Consider the following 20,652-nt stretch of genomic DNA (forward strand, 5'->3'; position numbering starts at 1 on the left):
TTTTTATGTCAGTTTATATTGGGTGTCTGCATTTTTTTGGCTCTATAATTTTCCAGTAATAAATGCGTGTGTGCACACCTCTCAGAAAGCTTTTTTATTGGTATCGAAATAACTGTATGCAGTTTCAAATTGTCTGATTCAAAGATCACTATTTTGACATGAAACATTTTATATGCATAATGTAATTGCTTTTTAGATTATTCAAAATATAACAACCCAGTAACAAATTCTAACATTAATGAAGAAAAAGTAGCTTGAGCACATATTAATCAATGTTATGTTACTTGATATATAAATAGTTGTTTAGCTTTATCTTAGTCTGATGCCTATAGTTATAACTCTGATGCCAATCAGCCGTAAATTATAACTGAAAGACACAGGCAGGCCGCTTCTCCATAAACAATACATTTTTTTATTCTTAAGTATATATTATGTATACTATCATTATGGAAAGACTTCTCCACCAACATGATTGTTGTGGCTACAGAAGAGGCAAGTAAAAGCATTCATGCACTTGATTTGTCTTTTTGTTCTCTATTTCATTTTCTGAATAGAAAACAAATTGCAGGAGAAGCTACATAACTGAAAATAATTTATACCTGTGGAAATGTTTTTGTCCCAACACTTATCAGTTAGTTGGTGCTGTACTGTATATATACAATTCACTCAACATTAGCCTCATCAGCATGGGTGTCTCACATGTCCCAGGCCCAGCAACTACCCATGTAGAATCTGCATGTTACCACCACGTCTGCATTGATTTTCCTCTACTTACTCCGGTTTTTGTATAACGTTCGAAAGATGTGAATCGGCAAATCTACATTGGCCCAGTATGAGAAATAGTGAATGCGTGTGTGAGTATGATGCTCCATTCAGTGCTGTTCTCACCTTGAGTCCACATAGTGCATTTTTTGTACAAACCTACAATTTCTCTTATTCGGTTAGTTTAGATTCTCCAATTCACATAACGCTCACATTCATAGAATGGGTGAGAAAGTTAACAAAGAGAGGGCCATTTTTCAAACATTATTTACACCGGAAACTGAATTCTCTGGATCAATGAGGTAACCATACCAATGACAAGCAAAATTATAATTAAAGATTATAATACAAAGCTTCTAGATATTATTTAATCATTTAATTAGGGGGCACAAACATTTTGACAGTATATGTCTTACTTGTTTACAAATCTTCAATATTCACATTTAACTTCAGCTGGATGCACTGTGAAGCTAGGCCTCCAGAGAAAAGCTAAAAAGCTTTAAAAGCCTTTGGGAACTTTTTTTATTTCTGAATATTTCAATGAGGTCCTTTTAAATGACAGCAGTTAGACTGCACATCTCAGTGGGTGGTTTTTTTAGTCATGTTGCTTCTGAAATTAGTGCTGCTACCTCTTTTAACAAAGACAGAAGACACAGTCTGTACGCTGCGAGATTATCCGGAAGTGCCTGTTTTTTCAAAGGATGGTGACATTATAATTGGTGGTCTCTTTTCATTCTATTCAACATTTACTACTAAAAAGCCCAATTTCACAATAATGCCAGAGCCACCAAAGTGCAAAAGGTTAGTGAAAACATTTGTTATTTTTTATTTGCAGTGTAGAGATACACTTTGTCAACAGCAAATCAATTTGTGACCTCTGTGGGTGTACATTATGTAAAACAAAATATATAAAATTCATGTTTTGTATGAATTGTATAACTATGGTATTTTCTAATTATTTTCATTTGTTGAAATTGTACTGGTTTAAATACAGTGAAATTCCATAATATTAGTTAAAGCAAAACAATTAGATTGAATAAAAAGAATGTTATTGTCAAGTAGTCAAGGCATGAAAGAAAAGATGTAGACAGACGTTAGGAAAAAATCATAGTGGTTGGTTCAGCAACTATGAATTGGATACGTAGTTGCAAAAAATGAATGGATCAATGAATAGAAAAGGGTAGTTTATGTAATATTTGCCTTTTGATTTTTTTTTTTTAATATTTTATCTTTTTTTTCTTAGATGTGATTAATTAAATACATATATTTTAAGATTTTTAAATCTACTACTTAAGATACCCAAGCTCCAAGCAGATGACTACCAAATCAAAGTATTGTTTATTGAATCATGTGTCAGCATATTACATACAATAGAATTTTTCAATATAATGATATGTGCAAACAGCTCTATATTTCATTAAATATCATTTTTATTCTCAGTATACACTTCAGAGAATTTCTGTTGTCTCAAACAATGATATTTGCAATTGAAGAAATAAACAACAGTACTGAATTACTTTCTAACATTTCCCTGGGATATAAAATCTTTGATTTTTGTGCAAATATACCTCATACTATAAGATCAACAATGGCTTTGATAAATGGAGAGGGAGATGGATTATTTTCAAACCTTCATTGCACAAAACCATCCACTGTGCTTTCTGTAGTAGGACAAGCTTCGTCTTCTTCTATGATAGGGATGGCAACAACTCTGGGACCCTTTCGAATTCCAGTGGTAAGAAACATTTTAAATATATAGCATAAATAATAAGAAATATATGCATATATATATAAATCTCTTAAAAATAGAGAAATATTTTTGCGCACTTAAGTCATCAGAACAAAAAACCCTCCAAGTGGTATGTTCATCCCATAAAAAAGATGCTAGTAGATAAAGTGAAAAAATATATTTAACATTCAAATGTAGGATGTAACATAGTAGAATAAATCTGAATACTGCCAAAACTGTCTCTCTGCATGTTTTCAGTGTATTTGGATAGGTTTTCCATGTGGTGTTCTTGTAATCCACACACATCCCAGAAACATACAGATTTGTTTGTTTAGCAAACTCAGGTTGGCTCAGTATGAATACGTATAAGTGAGTCAATGAGAGGGTTCTGTAATGTACTGGTTTCCTGGTCAGGATTTGCTCCCAAATTGTGCCTAATGCCTACAGGATACCCAACAACAGCATTGAACTGGTTAGACGGGGATGAATGGAAAGATGGATTTTTTTATCTTTTCATTTGCAGTATTAAAATTTCTTAATATGTATGAGAGTCTATGAAATAAAACATGTATAACATAACATTTTCCCCAGATAAGTCATCTTGCTACTTGTGCCTGTCTTAGCAAAAGAAATGAATTTCCTTCATTTTTCCGAACAATACCAAGTGATTATTATCAAAGCAGAGCTCTGGCAAAGCTAGTAAAACATTTTGGATGGACTTGGGTTGGAACAATTAGAAGTGATGACGACTATGGAAATTCAGGAATGGCTACATTCATCCAAACAGCAGAGCAGGAGGGAATTTGTGTGGAATATTCAGAGAGCTTTTTCAGGACATATCCAAAAGAGAAAATCCTTCAAGTTGTTGAAATTATAAGAAAGTCAACAGCAAAGGTTATTATAGCTTTCCTAGCTCAACTTGAGATGATGGCATTACTGCAAGAAGTAGCACTTCACAATATAACTGGTTTGACGTGGATTGGAAGTGAGTCATGGATAACTTCTAGGAACCTTGCCACGGAAAGAAACTTTAAAATACTGGGTGGTGTCCTTGGATTTGCAGTTGTCAATGTTGTGATGCCAGAGTTAAGGGATTTTTTGTTTCGTATAAATCCTAGTGTTGCTTCAGATAACAATGTTTTGAAAGAGTTTTGGGAGAGTGCTTTTAACTGCACCCTGGTAGCACAAGGTATGTCTACAAACATGACGCAATGCACAGGATATGAAGATTTGAGGGCCACCAAGAACCAGTACACAGACACCTCAGAAATGAGATTTGCCAACAATATTTATAAAGCCATATATGCTGTGGCTCACTCACTTCATCACCTTTTTACTTGTAGAAATGAGTACCCTTCAGATTTTAATGTGTGTGCAAATAAGATGACAGCCCAGCCATGGCAGGTAAATAATCTACTTTTTATTATGGGACAAATAAAAAAGTAAGAGTATTATAATGAGAAGTCCATCCATCCATTTTCCAACCCACTGAATCCGAATACAGGGTCACGGGGGTCTGCTGGAGCCAATCCCAGGGCATGAACCAATCCTGGGCAGGATGCCAACCCACCACAGGACACACACAAACCACACACTAGGGCCAATGTAGAATCGCCAATCCACCTAACCTGCATATCTTTGGATCGTGGAAGGAAACCCATGCAGACACAGGGAGAACATGCAAACTCCACACAAGGAGGACCCGGGAAGCGAACCCGGGTCTCCTAACTGCGAGGCAGCAGCACTACCACTGCGCCACCGTGCCGCCCATAATGAGATGTAAGAAATAAATAGTACTACAGTATTTTAAAGACAGTTTTACAATTACAATAAAAGGATATGCATGATAGATAGATAGATAGATAGATAGATAGATAGATAGATAGATAGATAGATAGATAGAACAATTAGTGGTCAATGTGTGTTTTTCAGACATATCTTGAGATTCTTTAAGAGATCATTTTATGTTATCATACTTTACAGAAATCTTAATTATAGCATTTTGTACAATGAAAGGAAAGTCACATATAAATATTTATTTACTTTATAGGTACTTCATTATTTGAAAAGAGTAAATTTTACAAGCAGAACAGGGGAGACAGTTTCTTTCGATGAAAATGGTGATCCAGTGGCGAGATATGAACTGGTGAATTGGCAGCTGAGAGATGGGATTGCAGAATTTGTTACAGTTGGGTATTATGATGCATCATTGCCAGAAAAACACCAGTTTACAATGAATAATGTAAAAATCGTATGGACTCACAACCAAGATCAGGTGATTTAAGATACTTTACAACTCTTTCATTTTCCTATAAAGGTTTTTTTGTAAATGTAAATGTCAAAAGCTGCATTGAAAATTCAGTGTTATGGTCTGCAGACTGCCTTTTAAAATATTTGCATGTTATCTACCCATCTATTTCTTTAACTAACCAAACAATATCTCAATGTGTTAGCCTAATTTATGAGTTGCAGTGAGGGAAAAATCATTATTGCACAACTTTACTTACGTTTTTATATTAATCTTTGATTTATTTTAATATATTTTTCAAAAAAGTTATGATAAAAGCTCTAAACTGGATAGAGTGTTTTGAAATGACATAGTTTATTTACTCTACTTTGACTGTTCCTTTTTTTTTCAACACACACACACATATATATTATATATATACTGTATATACATAGAAGTAAGAGATAAAACAGGGGAAAACGTCCCGGTATACTTGAGAATATGAAGAGTTAATGACGGTCTTTACAGACAGGAGTCCAAAACAGAACTGAATATGTTATTAAAAATGGCATATGTATAGTTGAGGAACAGGAAGGAGGGATCTTGGGGCCGGATATGATGTCACTAGGGTGTGACTTCTTGGGAGGTGGAAACTACATCATTAGGAGGTGGGTTCTTCTGATGGTCTGCAGAGGGAGAAAAGGCCGAAGCATCAGAGGATACCGCCAACCCCTGGTGTGACAGACAAACAGTTACATTTGAGCCTGCAAACTGTCTCCCATGCTCACGTGTGCCAGATTTTTCATTCATTGGTCATACATAAAATAATGAGTGCAGTTTAATGTCACTGTATCATTTTGCTCTTTAAAGTTCAAGAAGAGCATTGTGAAATGAAAAGGTTAAATTATATTTTAAAAACAATTTTTTTGGCAGTGCCTTTTAGCTTTATAACAATAAATACAGTAAATTATGACTATAATTAACAGGTGCACATAAACAGGGCTGGACTAGGGTTAAAATTCTGCCATGCTCTAGAAAAGATGCCTTTTGCTTGAACCCTGGCAGGGGGCACAAGAGTTCAACGCTGTCTGCAGCCTCTGAATTCTACTGTCATTGTGAAGTCCAACAAAAATCTTGTTGTCTACTGACATGAGCATAAAGGCTTCAAGGTGCTCCTGTGTACCAGAGGTATTCAACCTGTTCTTTCCAAAATCCAGTGTGAAGAAGCTTCATTTTTAGCCTACTTGTGTCACAGACAAGGTCAGCAGGAACTTGTAGCCAAAGCCAATGATATGGAAGACATCAGTCAAGAAGACTAGACTAGAGGACATGGCAGCATATGGCACAATGTATTCAAGCTGAACAATTTCTGCAAATCATCTCCTGGGTTTAATCAGAATCCAGAGGATTAATTATGTAATCCTGAGAGCTCCTTCACTGTCCTCACACAGTAAAAGTTTTTTTTTTTTATATCACAAATAGGTAGGCATGCCGAAATTGTCAGATGGATAGTAAGGTTTAAGCTACTGTAACAGAAGTAATAATCTTATTTATATAGTACATTAAAAACACAAGCTCAAAGTGCTTTCCAAATTACAAATGATTACAATAAAATCAGACATCCATTACAGTCCATTACAAACCAACCCCTTCCTTGTATGGCATGAGTAACAACGTTACAGAATGAATTTTAAAGGAATGAAATATAAATAAATCAGATAAAGCTCTTGTATATACCAGCACTGTGCCCATACATAGAATAGATAGAAGTGAAGTGTTATTATAAAATCTGTAAAACTCTGTTAGATCTACTCCTTCTATTTAAAAGTGAGTTTTGAGGAGAGATTAAAAAGCCGCAGTGAGTCTACTGCCCAATATGGTGACAGCATTTAATGTGGCCTACCACTGCTTATGAAAATGATTTATCTTCATATAAACAGAGGTTTGTATGTGACTATCTTGTAAATATTCACTGACATTCAGATTGCAGTGTGCCAAAGCAGGATTAGTTGCATAAAAATATTTATTGTGAAACCAGTTTTGCTTGCCTTGAAGAATTGATTTCTAGGAGGGTTTTGGGAGCTTGAGTTGATTAGGAGGTGCATCAACACTTTAATTAACATTCTTTAGTTTAAACTTTCTTTACAACTACACACAACATGTTTAGCTGAGTAACAGATCCTAAGTTAATTGAAGACCACAGCAATGTATGTTGATGAATTTGTTTGACTTTGCAACACAGCTAATTCAAAAGAGTTTCTTATGCAAAGTGACCTCTGAATTCTGTCTTTAACTGAAAAGGCAGTTTGTTTTCTACAATGACAGATGTACAGTACACTTCTGCATTAGTTTGTTTTTCTTTCAGACTTCTCTGTCACTGTGTTGTTAAGAAACATGTTGAAATGTCATTACAGCCCTCCCTGCGCCTGACTCCTTACATGATGTGCTCCCTGAAGAAATACAAAATAATCATGCATTTCATAAACTTTAACTGCAGTTTTTAATCATGATGCAGCAATGGATTAAGCTGACAAACAAACTATCACAATTAGTGTTTTTTCCATTTCTGTTAGTAATTACTTAGCAAGAATGCGGAATTAATTCGGTTTCATTCATCTGAGAAATTCACCTGCAATTTGCCTAGTAATGCAAATTTATTTTAAGTAAGTACTTCATATAATTATACATTATATTTTTTAAAAACCCAGCAGATATATATCTAAAACCTCACTTACCTCAACATGTATTTTGCATACTTTTAAACCACCAGCAGTTATGGAAAAATCATTGATACAAACAGAGCCACAGGCTTATTTTTTATCAGGTATAACGCAATGTTAATCCTTTGAGCACTCTAATGAAAATTTGGCTTTGCATTTTTTCTGAACATTTTATCATGTCGCATACACAAACACTGTGACGCACTTTGGATACATATGTGACAAGCAGGCAGTAACAGATTTGTCCATGGAAGGGGTTAACTCCATTAGAAAAAACAATAGTCGAAATGTTACAAATTTCCCTCTCGCTTTTTTTTTCTGTACTGGGATATTGCCAAAATAATTGAGAAGAAAATGGATTCCTGGGAGAAGGGCAATCACTCCTGGGAGTCCAGGAGAAGACACTTGTTTTTGGGAGAGTTGGGATGTCTGATTGCCTGCTCTTGATACTGTCACAGAATTTCAGCAACAACATGTAGGGCTTCCTTAATTTTTCTCTCTTTCAGTTCTTCTTGGCTGTTTTCTGTCTATTGCCTGTCCTTACTGTTTATTAGCCTAGTCTCCTCTTTGCATTCAGAAATGTTCTGCGTTGTGTTCAGGTTGGAGAAGAAAAATGCACAGGGCACGGGAAAAAATCAGTTAAAAGACAGGCCAGGCCATCAGGATTTCACCTGAGTCTCCTGATTTCCAGTCCAGTACTACATATAAACAAATGCTCAGACAATACTGTACTTAGGGATGCACACTGTACATGCGCAGATTGACAGATAAATACAACATTTAAAATACCTTTTCCAAGAGCAATTCTAGTTTTAAGGATTTCAAGATGTTTTCCACTTTCCCCAGCATCTGTTTCTAGCCTGTTAACCATTTGCGTTTTGCCTAATAATACTTGCCTTATAATGTCTTTTATTTGCCCATGCTAATCAAAATGGAAAATTGTTTAAAAGAAATTACCAATTTAGGAACATAGTTTTTCTGAGTTTTATTATTTGTGGTAACAACTGGAGATTATTTTTCCTATATTTCTCCCTGCTCATAGTGAGTGACCACACTGCCTCTGCTCTCTGGCTATGCAGGTATTTCTGTGGCAGCGGTCAGCACATTTGCATTTGGTCAATTCTTTCTTGTCTTGTGAAGCTCAATGATAATTCATATTAAACTTTTATGATTAGCTAAATTTATATCCTGATGCTCTATTTTTTCTTTAATGTTATACTGGGCATAGTTATGCTGATTTGTCTCCAATGGCTGATTTTCTAACTAAGTTCAATGTGAGTAGTTTCGTTTGGGATCACTGTGGATCTGTGCAGAGCTTTGCAGTAGAAGCATTCATGGTCCATCAGCTGTAGGTGGACCTAATAATAATAATAATAATAACTAGAGGGCTCCGCCCCATGCTCGCTTCACTCGCCCACCCTTGGGTTTGGTTTACCGGATATACAATTTAAAGAGATTGTTATTTTCATTGGAACTGTTACATATGTATTATTTTCAGTTTTACTGTAAAAACAATACTTGCCCTTTATTTCCGGCCTCGGGCGTGGTTAAATCTCTTTCTTACAGAACATATAATGCAGCTCGCGTTGTGAATGGGGGGGGTGGCTCAACTCACGCTAAGGAGATGGCATTCGTTCAGCTGTTGCCTTTCTGCTGCTGGCAAGCTGCATTTTCTCTTTGTCGCATTGCGCGTCAATCATTTAAAAGCCTGTACAGCAGCTGTCCTTTTGCCATTTCGTGTCTCTGCCGCTCTCGGTGTAGGTTGTGTGTGTGGGGTGAACGCACACTAAGGAGAAGCGGTCAGATTATCTTCTGGCTTATTTCTGCTGCTGCTGGCGAGGTGTGTGTTCTGCTTGTCGCGCAGCCAGTCGATCATTTAAAAGCCTGTACAGGAGCTGTGCTTTTGCCACTTCGCGTCTCTAATGCTCGCGTTGTTGGTGGAGGGGGTGGGTGAACGCACGCTAAGGAGAAGTGGTCGGATCATCTGCTGGAGAGCTGCGTGTTCCGCTTGTCGTTGTTTTAAGAGCTGGGAGCACATGATGTCTGCCAAATGCATTCCATCAACTGCTAGGTTAGATGTCCATGAACTTGTTTTAAATGTTGTCTCACTGCCTTGTCTCGCGTGACTTTAAAGTGTCTCTCGCGGGATGTCAAATTGTTTTCCAAGAAGATCACGTCTTGTCTCCCTAGTCTCCATCCCAAGATTTATTTTTTATAATAGAGAGATATATTTAATTTATATAGCAGTTTTCCTTATCTCTAAAATTTAGTGGTGTCTTCTGTATGCAGCAGATGAATGGTGATCTTGGGTTTTACTCCAGTTTTTAACAAGCTAAATTAAAGAACACCATACTGCCCCCTTACTCATATATTAGAATTACGGTATTAGAGTTATAGTGTGTTAATTTACCAAATGAAAAGATTTAGTTAATTAAGTGCTAGAGAAGAATGACTACATGCACTTATTTTTGACACACTAACTGTGGTTAACTGGGATTTTTGTTGGTTTTTAAAACTGAAACACATAAAAACTTGTTTACATTTACACTCAGGATGCTTTTATAGTGGTTATGCAGGTACTCATCATTTGAAAAACGAGTTTGGGTCTGAATATTTATATTGCACTGGTTTTAGGTGTATAATGTTTTATTGATGTTAAACAACTTTACCTTGTAACACTTTTAAAACCTAAGAAATAACATTTGATAACAAACTGAATCAGAGTCTTAATGGCAGCATACAATATAAAATTGTGCTTGAAGTATAGTGATTGTTGCACTGTTAAAAACTGCACTGTGTCTATTCATTAAACCTAGTATGCAGCATTTAGGAATGCTACGGAAACACCTCTCCAGATAGCACTTCACATAGATGACTCCAGTCTTTAATTAACTATTCTAGGTGTATTTATAGAAAGTGTATTTCCATAAACAGAGTTGAAGTGTTAGTTTTATACTTGCAACTTTACTGTTTGGCACATGTTCTTGTATGTGTTTCTGTTTTTATAGATGGGGACAATAAGTTTGCTTCAAATTTCAGATGAATGCCACAAGCCCAGGGCAAAGTTGGGAGGGGTTTATGTAGTGTATAGTATAAAATTTCAAATCAATAATATCCAAAGGCAGGAAATCACCCAGAGTCCAAAAGCCTTCTTATTTCAGATTAGACATTTATGAAAAATAATAAACAGCTGTGTTCTGTCCATGGAGAAAGCCGCTATCCCATAGCTTAACATAGATAAGATACCTTGACAAGCCTGCTATGCTAATTGGCAACACCTAATGGAATTTTGCCACCTTATGTGATTGCCCACTTTTATTAGATTATACTTATTCATGTTCATTATACATTATGTTAATAGCTGACACCTGTTTGGCATTTTGCTGTCTTTGTCCGGTATCCTTTTCAACCACGCCTCCTTATTATTGATCCTCCACCCAATCTTCGGCATCAGTGTTCAGGGTGTCATTTTACTTTGTTGGAATGGATATATGTAACACTGAGTGCATATCAGTGCACTCCAGTGTTTTAACTACAAGGATCTAAGACTCAGTGCAATTTAGTGCTTAACAGTGCCTGAACCATACTGGTAAGATAATAATATACTTTAAAACTAACATGTCTTATAAAGTACAGGATCACATAATAAAACAAGTGCTTGTTTTAAATGAAGGTGCTTAATCATATTATACATTCTAATTCTTTGCATACTGTATTCCAATTATTCAGTGTGATTGTATATAAAAATATCCAGTAAATATTCATGTAGCTACATCTCCATAACAGCTGCAGTGTTAGTTACATAACATTCTTATACCTACTTAACCCATTTCATGGCTGGAACCTAGCATCAGAACAGGATGTTAATCCATCGCAGGACTTGTACACCCCCTAACACACACACAAAATCACATGGCCAGTTTGAAATCAACAATTAACCCTTTACATTTTCGAAGACATAGGAACAGATGCAGGGAGAACATGCAACCCAGGAGGTTGGATCCATGAGGCAGAGATTTTTAAATATTTCTACATTAGCAACAGATTCTGTTTGTTTAATGGGCTCACGTCTGCAAGTGTGTGTTAGTTTTTTTCATAAAACATCAAAGTTGCTTTCTTTCACTGGGAAGGTCAACATCATATTTGTACTATACTGTATCTTTCTTTAATTCAACATATTTGTGTTGATTTTTATAATTACCTTTTCTTTCTTGCATACAGCCATTCATTTTCTGTGGTGACTATCCCTATTACGTGTTCGTATTAAGGATAAGCCCTAAACAGGATGCCAGGTGCACACTTATACACACCATACTCATTTGTGTTAGATTAATGTATAGATTTATATAGTTTTAAGAAACATAATCATAGTTTGAATTCTATTTGTCGTGGTAGGGATTGCATAAGTAAAAGGGGTGTCCTGGCCGGGCATGGGACCCGGCCACCCGCCACAATATATGTAATACGGACAATCAAATTCAAATGTCTAGCTAGTGATGCTTTCATTTTCCAAATCTCACCTTACTTATTTTACATTTGTATCAAAATCTTTGTGAAAATCAAATGAAGATCCATTGAGTAGTTAAAAATGCCATGTTCTAGTAGTTCTAGTGGTTAACAAATGCCTTTGTTTTGATGTTTTTCACTTTGCTTAATATAAATGATCAGACTCCTATTCCTTATGCATGTACATTAAGCTGGACTGACCCTGGCTGTAGTAAATACTCATAACCAGAGATCTTATTTGTTCCCATATCAATTAAATACAGTATGTGTTGTTTTATTTTTTGTTATACTTTAGTTATTACACTAATGAACAATAGATTGTCTGTAAACACTCAACTAACTGAATCATTCTCAGCAATGAAGTAAGCTGTAGGTTTTCGATTGTAAAGGTGGATTGTTTAAATTTTCAACTGTGAAATTTTGATTTTCTGTCAGTTATACAATATCATGGATATAATGTTGAGATTCTACAATTAGTCTTACTTGTTTAGTCAGACTGGAGCATTAATTGTGAAAAGAAGTGTATCTTGGAACCCTTTGAGGAGCTTTTTATTAATACTTTTTTAACAGGGTGGCACAGGGGTGCAGTGGATAGCACTGTTAGTTAAAAATTAAGTACATGGTCTAGTCACTTTCATTTGGTGCAATCTCTCACAATTTTTTGCAGCTAATTTTTATTTTAATTGTATTTCTCCATCCATTCATTCATTTTATAAACACACATATCAAACTTTTATTACCCAGAGCCTATTTTGGCAGCACTGGTGCCAAATTCAATAAGGCCGCCTTCCACTATCTAGCATCTCTGTATCCAAATTCTTATTGTTTCTTATGTATGTTGTTATTTTAAATTCAAGTTCAGTACTACATAGTCCTTGAATATTTCCATTATTAATGGCATTTAATCTGATTTTAGCTGGTTTCAGGAACACTAGAATCTGTCCTGACAGAATTTATTATGAGGAATAAAGGAAACAATATAGTTTTATTATTTTTCACTATTTTTCATTTAAGGTACCTACATCTTTTTGCAGTGAAAGTTGTCTTCCAGGTACCCGTAAGGCAATAAAAAAAGGGAGGCCTGTGTGTTGCTTTGACTGCATTCCATGTGGAGAAGGAGAAATTAGCAGCAGAAATGGTAAGGACTGAGACAATAGCATTCAAAGTCCCCAAGCCCATGCAGGTATGACATATTTGACAAACTACTCAGATTAATATGACATATTTCCAGCCTAAATATTTAACCTAAAGTATAAGTGAAATATGCACTTATCAAATAATAAATTATTGGCATGGCTGTAAACAATTTGGTATTGACAAAGCACACTCTAATTTTAACATTACTTTAACTGCTGTCACTTGGTTTGTACAATAAAAACAACAAATATTTAGAATATAACTAATAAGACATTATACTGTATTAAGGGTTGCCTGCTGCCTTGCACCGAGTGTAAAAGGAATGAATTAATTTTATACTTAGAAAAAATGTAAATAAGTTTCTCCATCTACTGATTTTCTGTTTGTAACATGTTGTCACATCTTTGGCACCTGCTGGTCTGTGTATGTCTCCATTAAATCCACTTTCATCCAAGTCAGGACATATTGAAACTTACCAAGGCACAGTATTTCTTTTCTATATAAATGGTATAATGTTTCCTTTATTTAGCATAAAATGAGTAATTTGGTTTCTAGATTTTCCTTAACATGGCAAAATATGAGTTGATTACCTTTTTTAAAAGTGCCTTCTCCTATAATAAGCATGTCTAAAAAATATTATCAACTATACTGATAGATACTCTATGTCCTAATAATATACTCTGTGGATGGACTTTGGCATTTATGCTATAACCTCATACTAAAACTTCAATAACTGTAATATTTAAAGCTGGACTACATATTGTATTATTTTTGTCTTTGTTTAACAAATAATTTTGTTGCTTACATTCTAAATAATATTAAATATTTTCTCTTAGTTTTAAATAGTTTATAGAGGGTTGACAAAGTTTCAAAATACTTAGCACTCCAGCCTCACAGCTCCAAGATGTTTCTCTGGATGGCCACAGTCTGTGTGGTGTATCTCACTTTATCTCATGTCTCAGAGTTGTAACATTACCACGTTCCAAGGTGATGTTGGTTACTTGAATTAGTGACCCTAAACTGGTGTGGTGTGACAGAGTATGCCATGTAATAGATTGGTGTTCCATCTTTGATTGGTTTCTGCCTTGGAGGTTCAGGTTCCAATTCTCCACAATTCATAAATATAATAAGAAGGTCCCAAAATAGATGAATGGATAAGTGTATTATTATTATAATGCTGAATGCCATTTCCTAATGCTGTGTTAGTCCTAGTTTAATGTAGCTTTCAAAGATTTGTGTTTATGCACTCAAAACACAAACATGAAAAAACTGATTAACATCAAAAAGTAGTTCTAGAACATGCAAAATAAAAGTATCCAGAGCAAACTGAAAGCCTAAGCTGTTCTGTTGTTATTTTGTGCAAATGTTGTTACCCTGTTGGAGTAAGATTCTTACTCCAAGTCTTGGGGCCTGTGTAGGGCCACAGGGGACATCTCCTGACTAGCAGAAAACCCCACATGGGAAACCCTTCTACTGGCTCAAAACAACAAAGGAGTAAGAAGGTTTTTGGCTTTTGTCATCTCTGGTTCTAAATGATAATGTGAGATGAAAGTGACTAAAATTAGAAAACGGCAGCTGAAATTTCATTTGCAAAGCCAGCAGAATTCTAAATGGATATCTACAGTATATTTTCATATCGTGCTGAAAGTTGCATGACAAATATTTTCATTATGCCAGCTTTATAAAACACATTATTTATTTTTTACAGAAGTTTAAATTTCAGGCTAAACTCCTTATAACAGAAATCATTGTAAAACTGGATAAGGTTTAAAACTAAGAAGTTTTATTGTCGATTTGATAAAAGCTTGAAAACTATGTTGTGAAATCTCCACTGTAACCCAACTAAAATATTTTTTTTCTGTTTCTCTGCATGTGCAGATTCAATTGACTGTGTAAAATGCCCTGCAGAATATTGGCCAAACCAGCAAAGAGATCAATGCATTTTAAAGGACAAAGAATTTCTTTCATATGAAGAAATTATGGGTACATTTTTGATGGTCTTGTCTTTGATGGGAGCAAGTGTGACTATAGGCATAACTTTTGTTTTCTATTGCAACAGAAGCACACCTATTGTTAAAGCAAATAATTCTGAATTAAGTTTCCTTCTTCTATTTTCTTTAATATTAAGCTTTCTTTGTTCCCTAACATTTATTGGTCGTCCATCTGACTGGTCCTGTATGTTGCGCCACACAGCTTTCGGGATTGTATTTGTCTTGTGCATTTCTTGTGTTCTTGGAAAAACAATAGTTGTGATAATGGCCTTTAAAGCTACACTGCCAGGAAATAATGTCATGAAATGGTTTGGACCAAATCAACAACGACTATGCATTTGTATTTTCACATTAATACAGGTACTCATATGCACTCTGTGGCTATTGTTGTCACCTCCATTTCCCAACAGCAACATGGCATATTATAAAGAAAAGATAATTTTAGAATGTGACATAGGATCTGCCCTTGCGTTTTATGCTGTTTTAGGGTACATTGGATTTCTTTCTGCATTGTGCTTCATTTTGGCTTTTCTAGCTCGTAAACTACCAGATAATTTCAATGAAGCAAAATACATTACATTCAGCATGTTGATTTTCTGCGTCGTCTGGATCACATTTATTCCTGCTTATATCAGTTCACCAGGAAAATACACAGTGGCTGTGGAAATATTTGCAATTTTAGCTTCCAGCTATGGTTTGCTTTTCTGTATTTTTGCTCCCAAATGTTTCATCATACTTGTGATGCCAGAAAAAAACACAAAAAAGTATCTAATGGGTAAAATACCCTGAATATCAGCTTTGCTTTAAAAATTCTACATTTATATTCTATACCTTTCTTTTTTAGTAGCATACACATTAAGCTTGAAAGTATGTGATAGTGTTTTTCATCCTATCAGAATGCACAAACTATCAAAAGTATGGAAAGCCTTTATAAAAATAAACAAAATGTTAATTTTGAAGTAAAAAGTTGCATTGTTAATTTATACGTTTAGTGTGTGCCATAATGTTTTTTTTCCTGTAATCAATCCTGGAGTAGCATCATGTTTCTTGGTTTCATTCTAACCATTTTACTTAGTGGGGACCAGTTAAGTTGGGTAATTTTAAACTACAGTAAAAATGCAAAAGCAGCAAAGCATATTACTACATGCACAATCAGATCAAGTTATTATCCAAAAAACAAATGTAATGGATTTTATGTTTCTAACAAACATAAATAAACATTAAAACCATTTTGACTGTGTGTTTATTATGTCATTGGGTAATGTGCAACAGATATGCTTGTTATCTATTGCTGGGTAAAGAAAGCAGTGCAGCTAGTACTTTATGAAAGATAATATTATATATTGTATTTGTGAGTTTATTTCCACAATGCATATACACATATTTTATGTATGTATATATTTGTGTATGTTTGAGAATAATGGCTTATGCTAAGATAACAGTATATTGGTTATCACCATAACTCAATAAGTAACATATGTATTTATCAACTTCAGAATCTTGGGGCTGTGATGTTACTTTCAGTGACAAAATTCATTAAATGAATTATTTTTGCTATATCTTAAAAATCAAAAAGATCAATTTACTTTGTCAAAATATCCATTTCTATTTGTGGACTTTGGTAAGTATTGAATGGTGAATGGTGATGATATGCGCTTGGGAGTAGTCGCTGAATTTTCCTTGAGACAAAATGCAACAAATTTAGGTATTTTTCATAGATTTGTTTTAAGCTTAAGTCAAAGAAGGTCTGTTTCAAGCGCCACAACCTTGCTAAATGTAAGAATTATTTATTTAAACAGCAACATGAGTCACACTTGTAAATTATCCATCTTAATAAAACGGCAGCTGTCTTTGTGTGTGTGTCTGTGTAATTGTGAATTTGTCCAGTTGCTAGGACATTTTTGTGTTGTCCGACATTATATGTATGCTGTGATGCCCAGGTATACTGAAGCTTGTATACTCATCCTTGAATTTGGATATCGATAGTCAAGAAACTGAAATTATGTAATGAGAACACATAACGACAGAGGTAGGAGCAAAATGTGCTTTGTGTTTTTATTTTCACAATGTACTAACGGTATATAAAGTGCAGTGCAAGATCTTGATAAATCAATAAATAATCCAATAAAAACCCAAGCATTCATGAAGAAGGTAAAATCCCATAAACAATGATTACAATTAATCCACTAAAATAAAAGCAGAATTGGTCTTAAAAATATTCTTTCCAGGGCTGCTCTGTCTTTTCTTGCTTATCACTGACTCCCAAGTATGATGAGTGGAAACGAGAATCCAGCAACAAACAATTCCCGTCCTGACCACCTTTCTATCAGCAACCACTGGGATGTACTGGGCCCGACTCTGTCATCCCTTTGACTTCCTTGACATCTGTGGGATCACTAGGAGCCCTGCTCTTGCTATATGCTGTTCAACAGGAGCAATTCCATTCTCCCCAAGTGCTCCTCTTACATGCTCCTCCAAGGGGCTTCCCCAATCGCTTCTCAGCTTTTAAACCAATTATTTTCTCTCTTTTCTTCTCTGTCTTACTTGTCTAACCAACTCAGGCTTTTTATATCATCTGTTGGTGCAGGTGACTTCATTACGACCCACAGAGCATTAATGAAGAAACTGGCTGATCATTCATTCACGTGCAAGCACAATCAGCCCAATCTCCCCACTAAACACCCTGAGCCATGTGACTACACACATCCATGAAGCATGAGCTACACTGTTGTTATTCAAAAACTAGCACATGCCACAGACCTCTTACTCACTTTACTACATATCCTGGCAACTGTAGCGTGGTGGCAACTTTCTTGCATCTGCTCTGGCTATGTGAACAAGGTTTATAGCTGTAATGCTAATGACGTATAATTTACATGGTGGGCAAAAAATGAATGATTGAAAATAATGCTAAATCAACATACACAGTGGGGAGCCCCAACATGACTGGGCTAGAGTGATTAAACCAGGCTTGTGTGGTAGCATTTTACCAGCAAAACACTTGAAGAATGGTTAGTTCGATGAAGATGCGCGGCGCTATCCCAAGAAGAATAGGCCACTGCGAGTGAAAGGGATTGAGTGCATATTATTATACCACACCAAATTGACAACCCATGTATCTGTTAAAAACCATGAGGTCTACACTGATTTACTTAGGTTCGAACCCATCTTAGACGTGGAGCATAGCTAGTGATTATAAAAAGTATTAAATAACAGGGATATTCACTTTAGCAGGTTGCCCCCTGAGTTATCTGTCTGTTGTCTGTGCTGCTGTATAGTCAGTATTTTTCTAACTACACAAATACACAGTCAGTTTGCACTGATTTTGGAACAGATAATGCTCATCTGAGTGATACTGATAAACCTGTCCACAGCTGAACAAGACTGACAAGGCTGTTCCTTGGGATGAGAACAGAGAGCGGGCTCATTTGCACTATGTATTGCCACTTAACTGAGAATAAAACAACTTTGTCCCACCTTGATAGATGGAGCAGTAAGAAATTTAACCGAAGTCCATGGGAAATGTTTCTTTGAAGCTCACCCTGATCTGAAGAAAGTGTGTAACCTGGGACACAGACCTTTCCTGCTTCTGAGATGGCAGAACAGTTTGAAGGCTACAAACTATCCCAGAATGTGCCATGGGCATGCCTCAGTCTCAGTCCCTGGTGATGATGATGATTATTTTTTAGAAATTGAAGCTTTTTATAGTAAAATAATCAAAAATTTCTACTGAATATGCATTTTCAAAAAGAATGGAGTGCTTAGTTACCCAAGATTAAAAGTTAGAAAGTAATGCTCCCTTAGTGCAAAAATCTAAATCATGGGTGCCCAAGACATCGATCGTGATCGACCGGTAGATCGCAAAGGTAGTGCAGGTAGATCATGTTGCATTTAAAAAAAATTTTTTTAACCATTAGTCTATCATATATACTCCCTATGGCATTTGCCACTTGATTGACATACTGGGCAGCCAGTCTGAGATCTCTTTTCTTCTAACACACTGGTCATCCCGCACGCACGATCAAACGCGTGAGCTACTGCAAAACTCTGGCTGTGATCTAGTTAGCCTTCCAATTTATATCAACTAAAGAAGGGATTTAATTTTGATTTGGATGTGGAATTGGAAGAGGATTTTTTTTCTCACAATGTCACAATTGAAGTGCATTTGTCTGATCTGTCAACCTACCATTGATATTCCGAAGAAGGAAAATGTGGAAAGGCACTTTCGAATTGTTCATAAAAACTATGAAACTGACTTCCTTCCGAAAAGCGATCTGAGAAAGAAAAAGGAGAGGGAACTAAAATCGCAGTTAATCAGACAGCTGTCATTTTTCACTCAGCTGAATTCAAAAGCAAAGGCAGACACACCGAAGCATTGTTCCGGGTGAGTCACTATCATTAAGTATTAGCATTATGTTTTATATTATCCACCAATTATAATCTTAAAAATAAAATGAGAAGCCATATTTGCTAAACAGTCTAAATTGAGCTATCTTTCTGTCCCTTTTAATGTTATACTAATAAAGCTGCTAGTAATATATCCCACCAGACCATAGTTTAGGAGCTGATCTGCCATAAGGAATATGCCAACTATGTTAGCTCTGTACAGGGACAGGCTGAAGCGACTCAAAACCCAGTCTGCACTGATCTATCCTGCTCATGTTATGACCTCACACTGGTAAAGAATGGAAAGTTGATGTTCTTTATAAATGAGTATAAATAAACTTCTGTGCATTTAACTCTTTCATAGTTATAATAACACGTGGATCACCATTTAGAAAATGAACTGCAACAGTACATTGCACAAAAAAGTTAAGTGACAGTGCTTAGATGAAGTAAAAGTAGTTTCTTTTATACTGTACAAAGGAAAATAAACAAATACAAATTTACTTAAACCCTTCATGGTCGAGTTTTTACAGACCCTGATCTACCCTAAAAGTGGTCTGATTGAGCCACATAATTTGCACCATATGCTTGCTGTGAATGTTTTTTTATTTTATTTTAATTTTTTTTTTACATTTTTGATATTATTTCAGCATTTCATATTTAGAAATTATTTGCACTTTTGTGATTTCACATCAACGCCGTTTTCTTTTAATGGGTGACACAGACACTACTTTGTTGTGTTCTGGCATGGGTGCCGGCAAGTTGTTTATAGTTATGATGCTTGTTGGTGGTCACATGGAGCAGACATGTGGCGTAACCTAGGTTGGACTATTGTGTCTGATTTTTCTTACCTAACCTTTCTCTCTCCCTGTCACTGATAGTTTTGGATATTTAGAAGTATATACTGTATCTCTTCTTCTTTGATGTAAGAACCTCCATTAACAACTGGCAAAAGTTTTTTGTGCCTTGTTATAGTCCTGTTATATTTTTATGAATGTTATGGTCCAGCTCCTGTGAACAAATGGAGACCTTTCTTATACATTTATATCACATTAAATAGTCGGGGTTTTGGATCAACGGGGCATCCCACAAATCATTTGAAAACTGGAGTACATTAGCTCAGTTTGTCAAATGTTGGCTATTTGTTGCCCTATGATACAGGTTTAATTCACATTGCTGTTTATTTATTAGACT

The 20,652-nt window shown here is 35.5% G+C and overlaps 1 protein-coding gene across 1 annotated transcript; it reads left to right on the plus strand.

The window, feature by feature from the left end:
• The first annotated feature begins 1,405 nt into the window (after positions 1–1,405).
• On the plus strand, positions 1,406–16,214 carry LOC120518437 (extracellular calcium-sensing receptor-like). Its single transcript, XM_039741226.1, has 6 exons — positions 1,406–1,563; positions 2,203–2,497; positions 3,083–3,895; positions 4,542–4,766; positions 12,959–13,082; positions 14,960–16,214. The coding sequence occupies exons 1-6, from the start codon at positions 1,538–1,540 to the stop codon at positions 15,859–15,861; spliced, it is 2,385 nt and encodes a 794-aa protein (XP_039597160.1). The 5' UTR covers positions 1,406–1,537; the 3' UTR covers positions 15,862–16,214.
• Positions 16,215–20,652: the final 4,438 nt, after the last annotated feature.

The sequence above is a fragment of the Polypterus senegalus genome, chromosome 1, assembly GCF_016835505.1.
Source record: "Polypterus senegalus isolate Bchr_013 chromosome 1, ASM1683550v1, whole genome shotgun sequence".
Taxonomy (NCBI): domain Eukaryota; kingdom Metazoa; phylum Chordata; class Cladistia; order Polypteriformes; family Polypteridae; genus Polypterus; species Polypterus senegalus.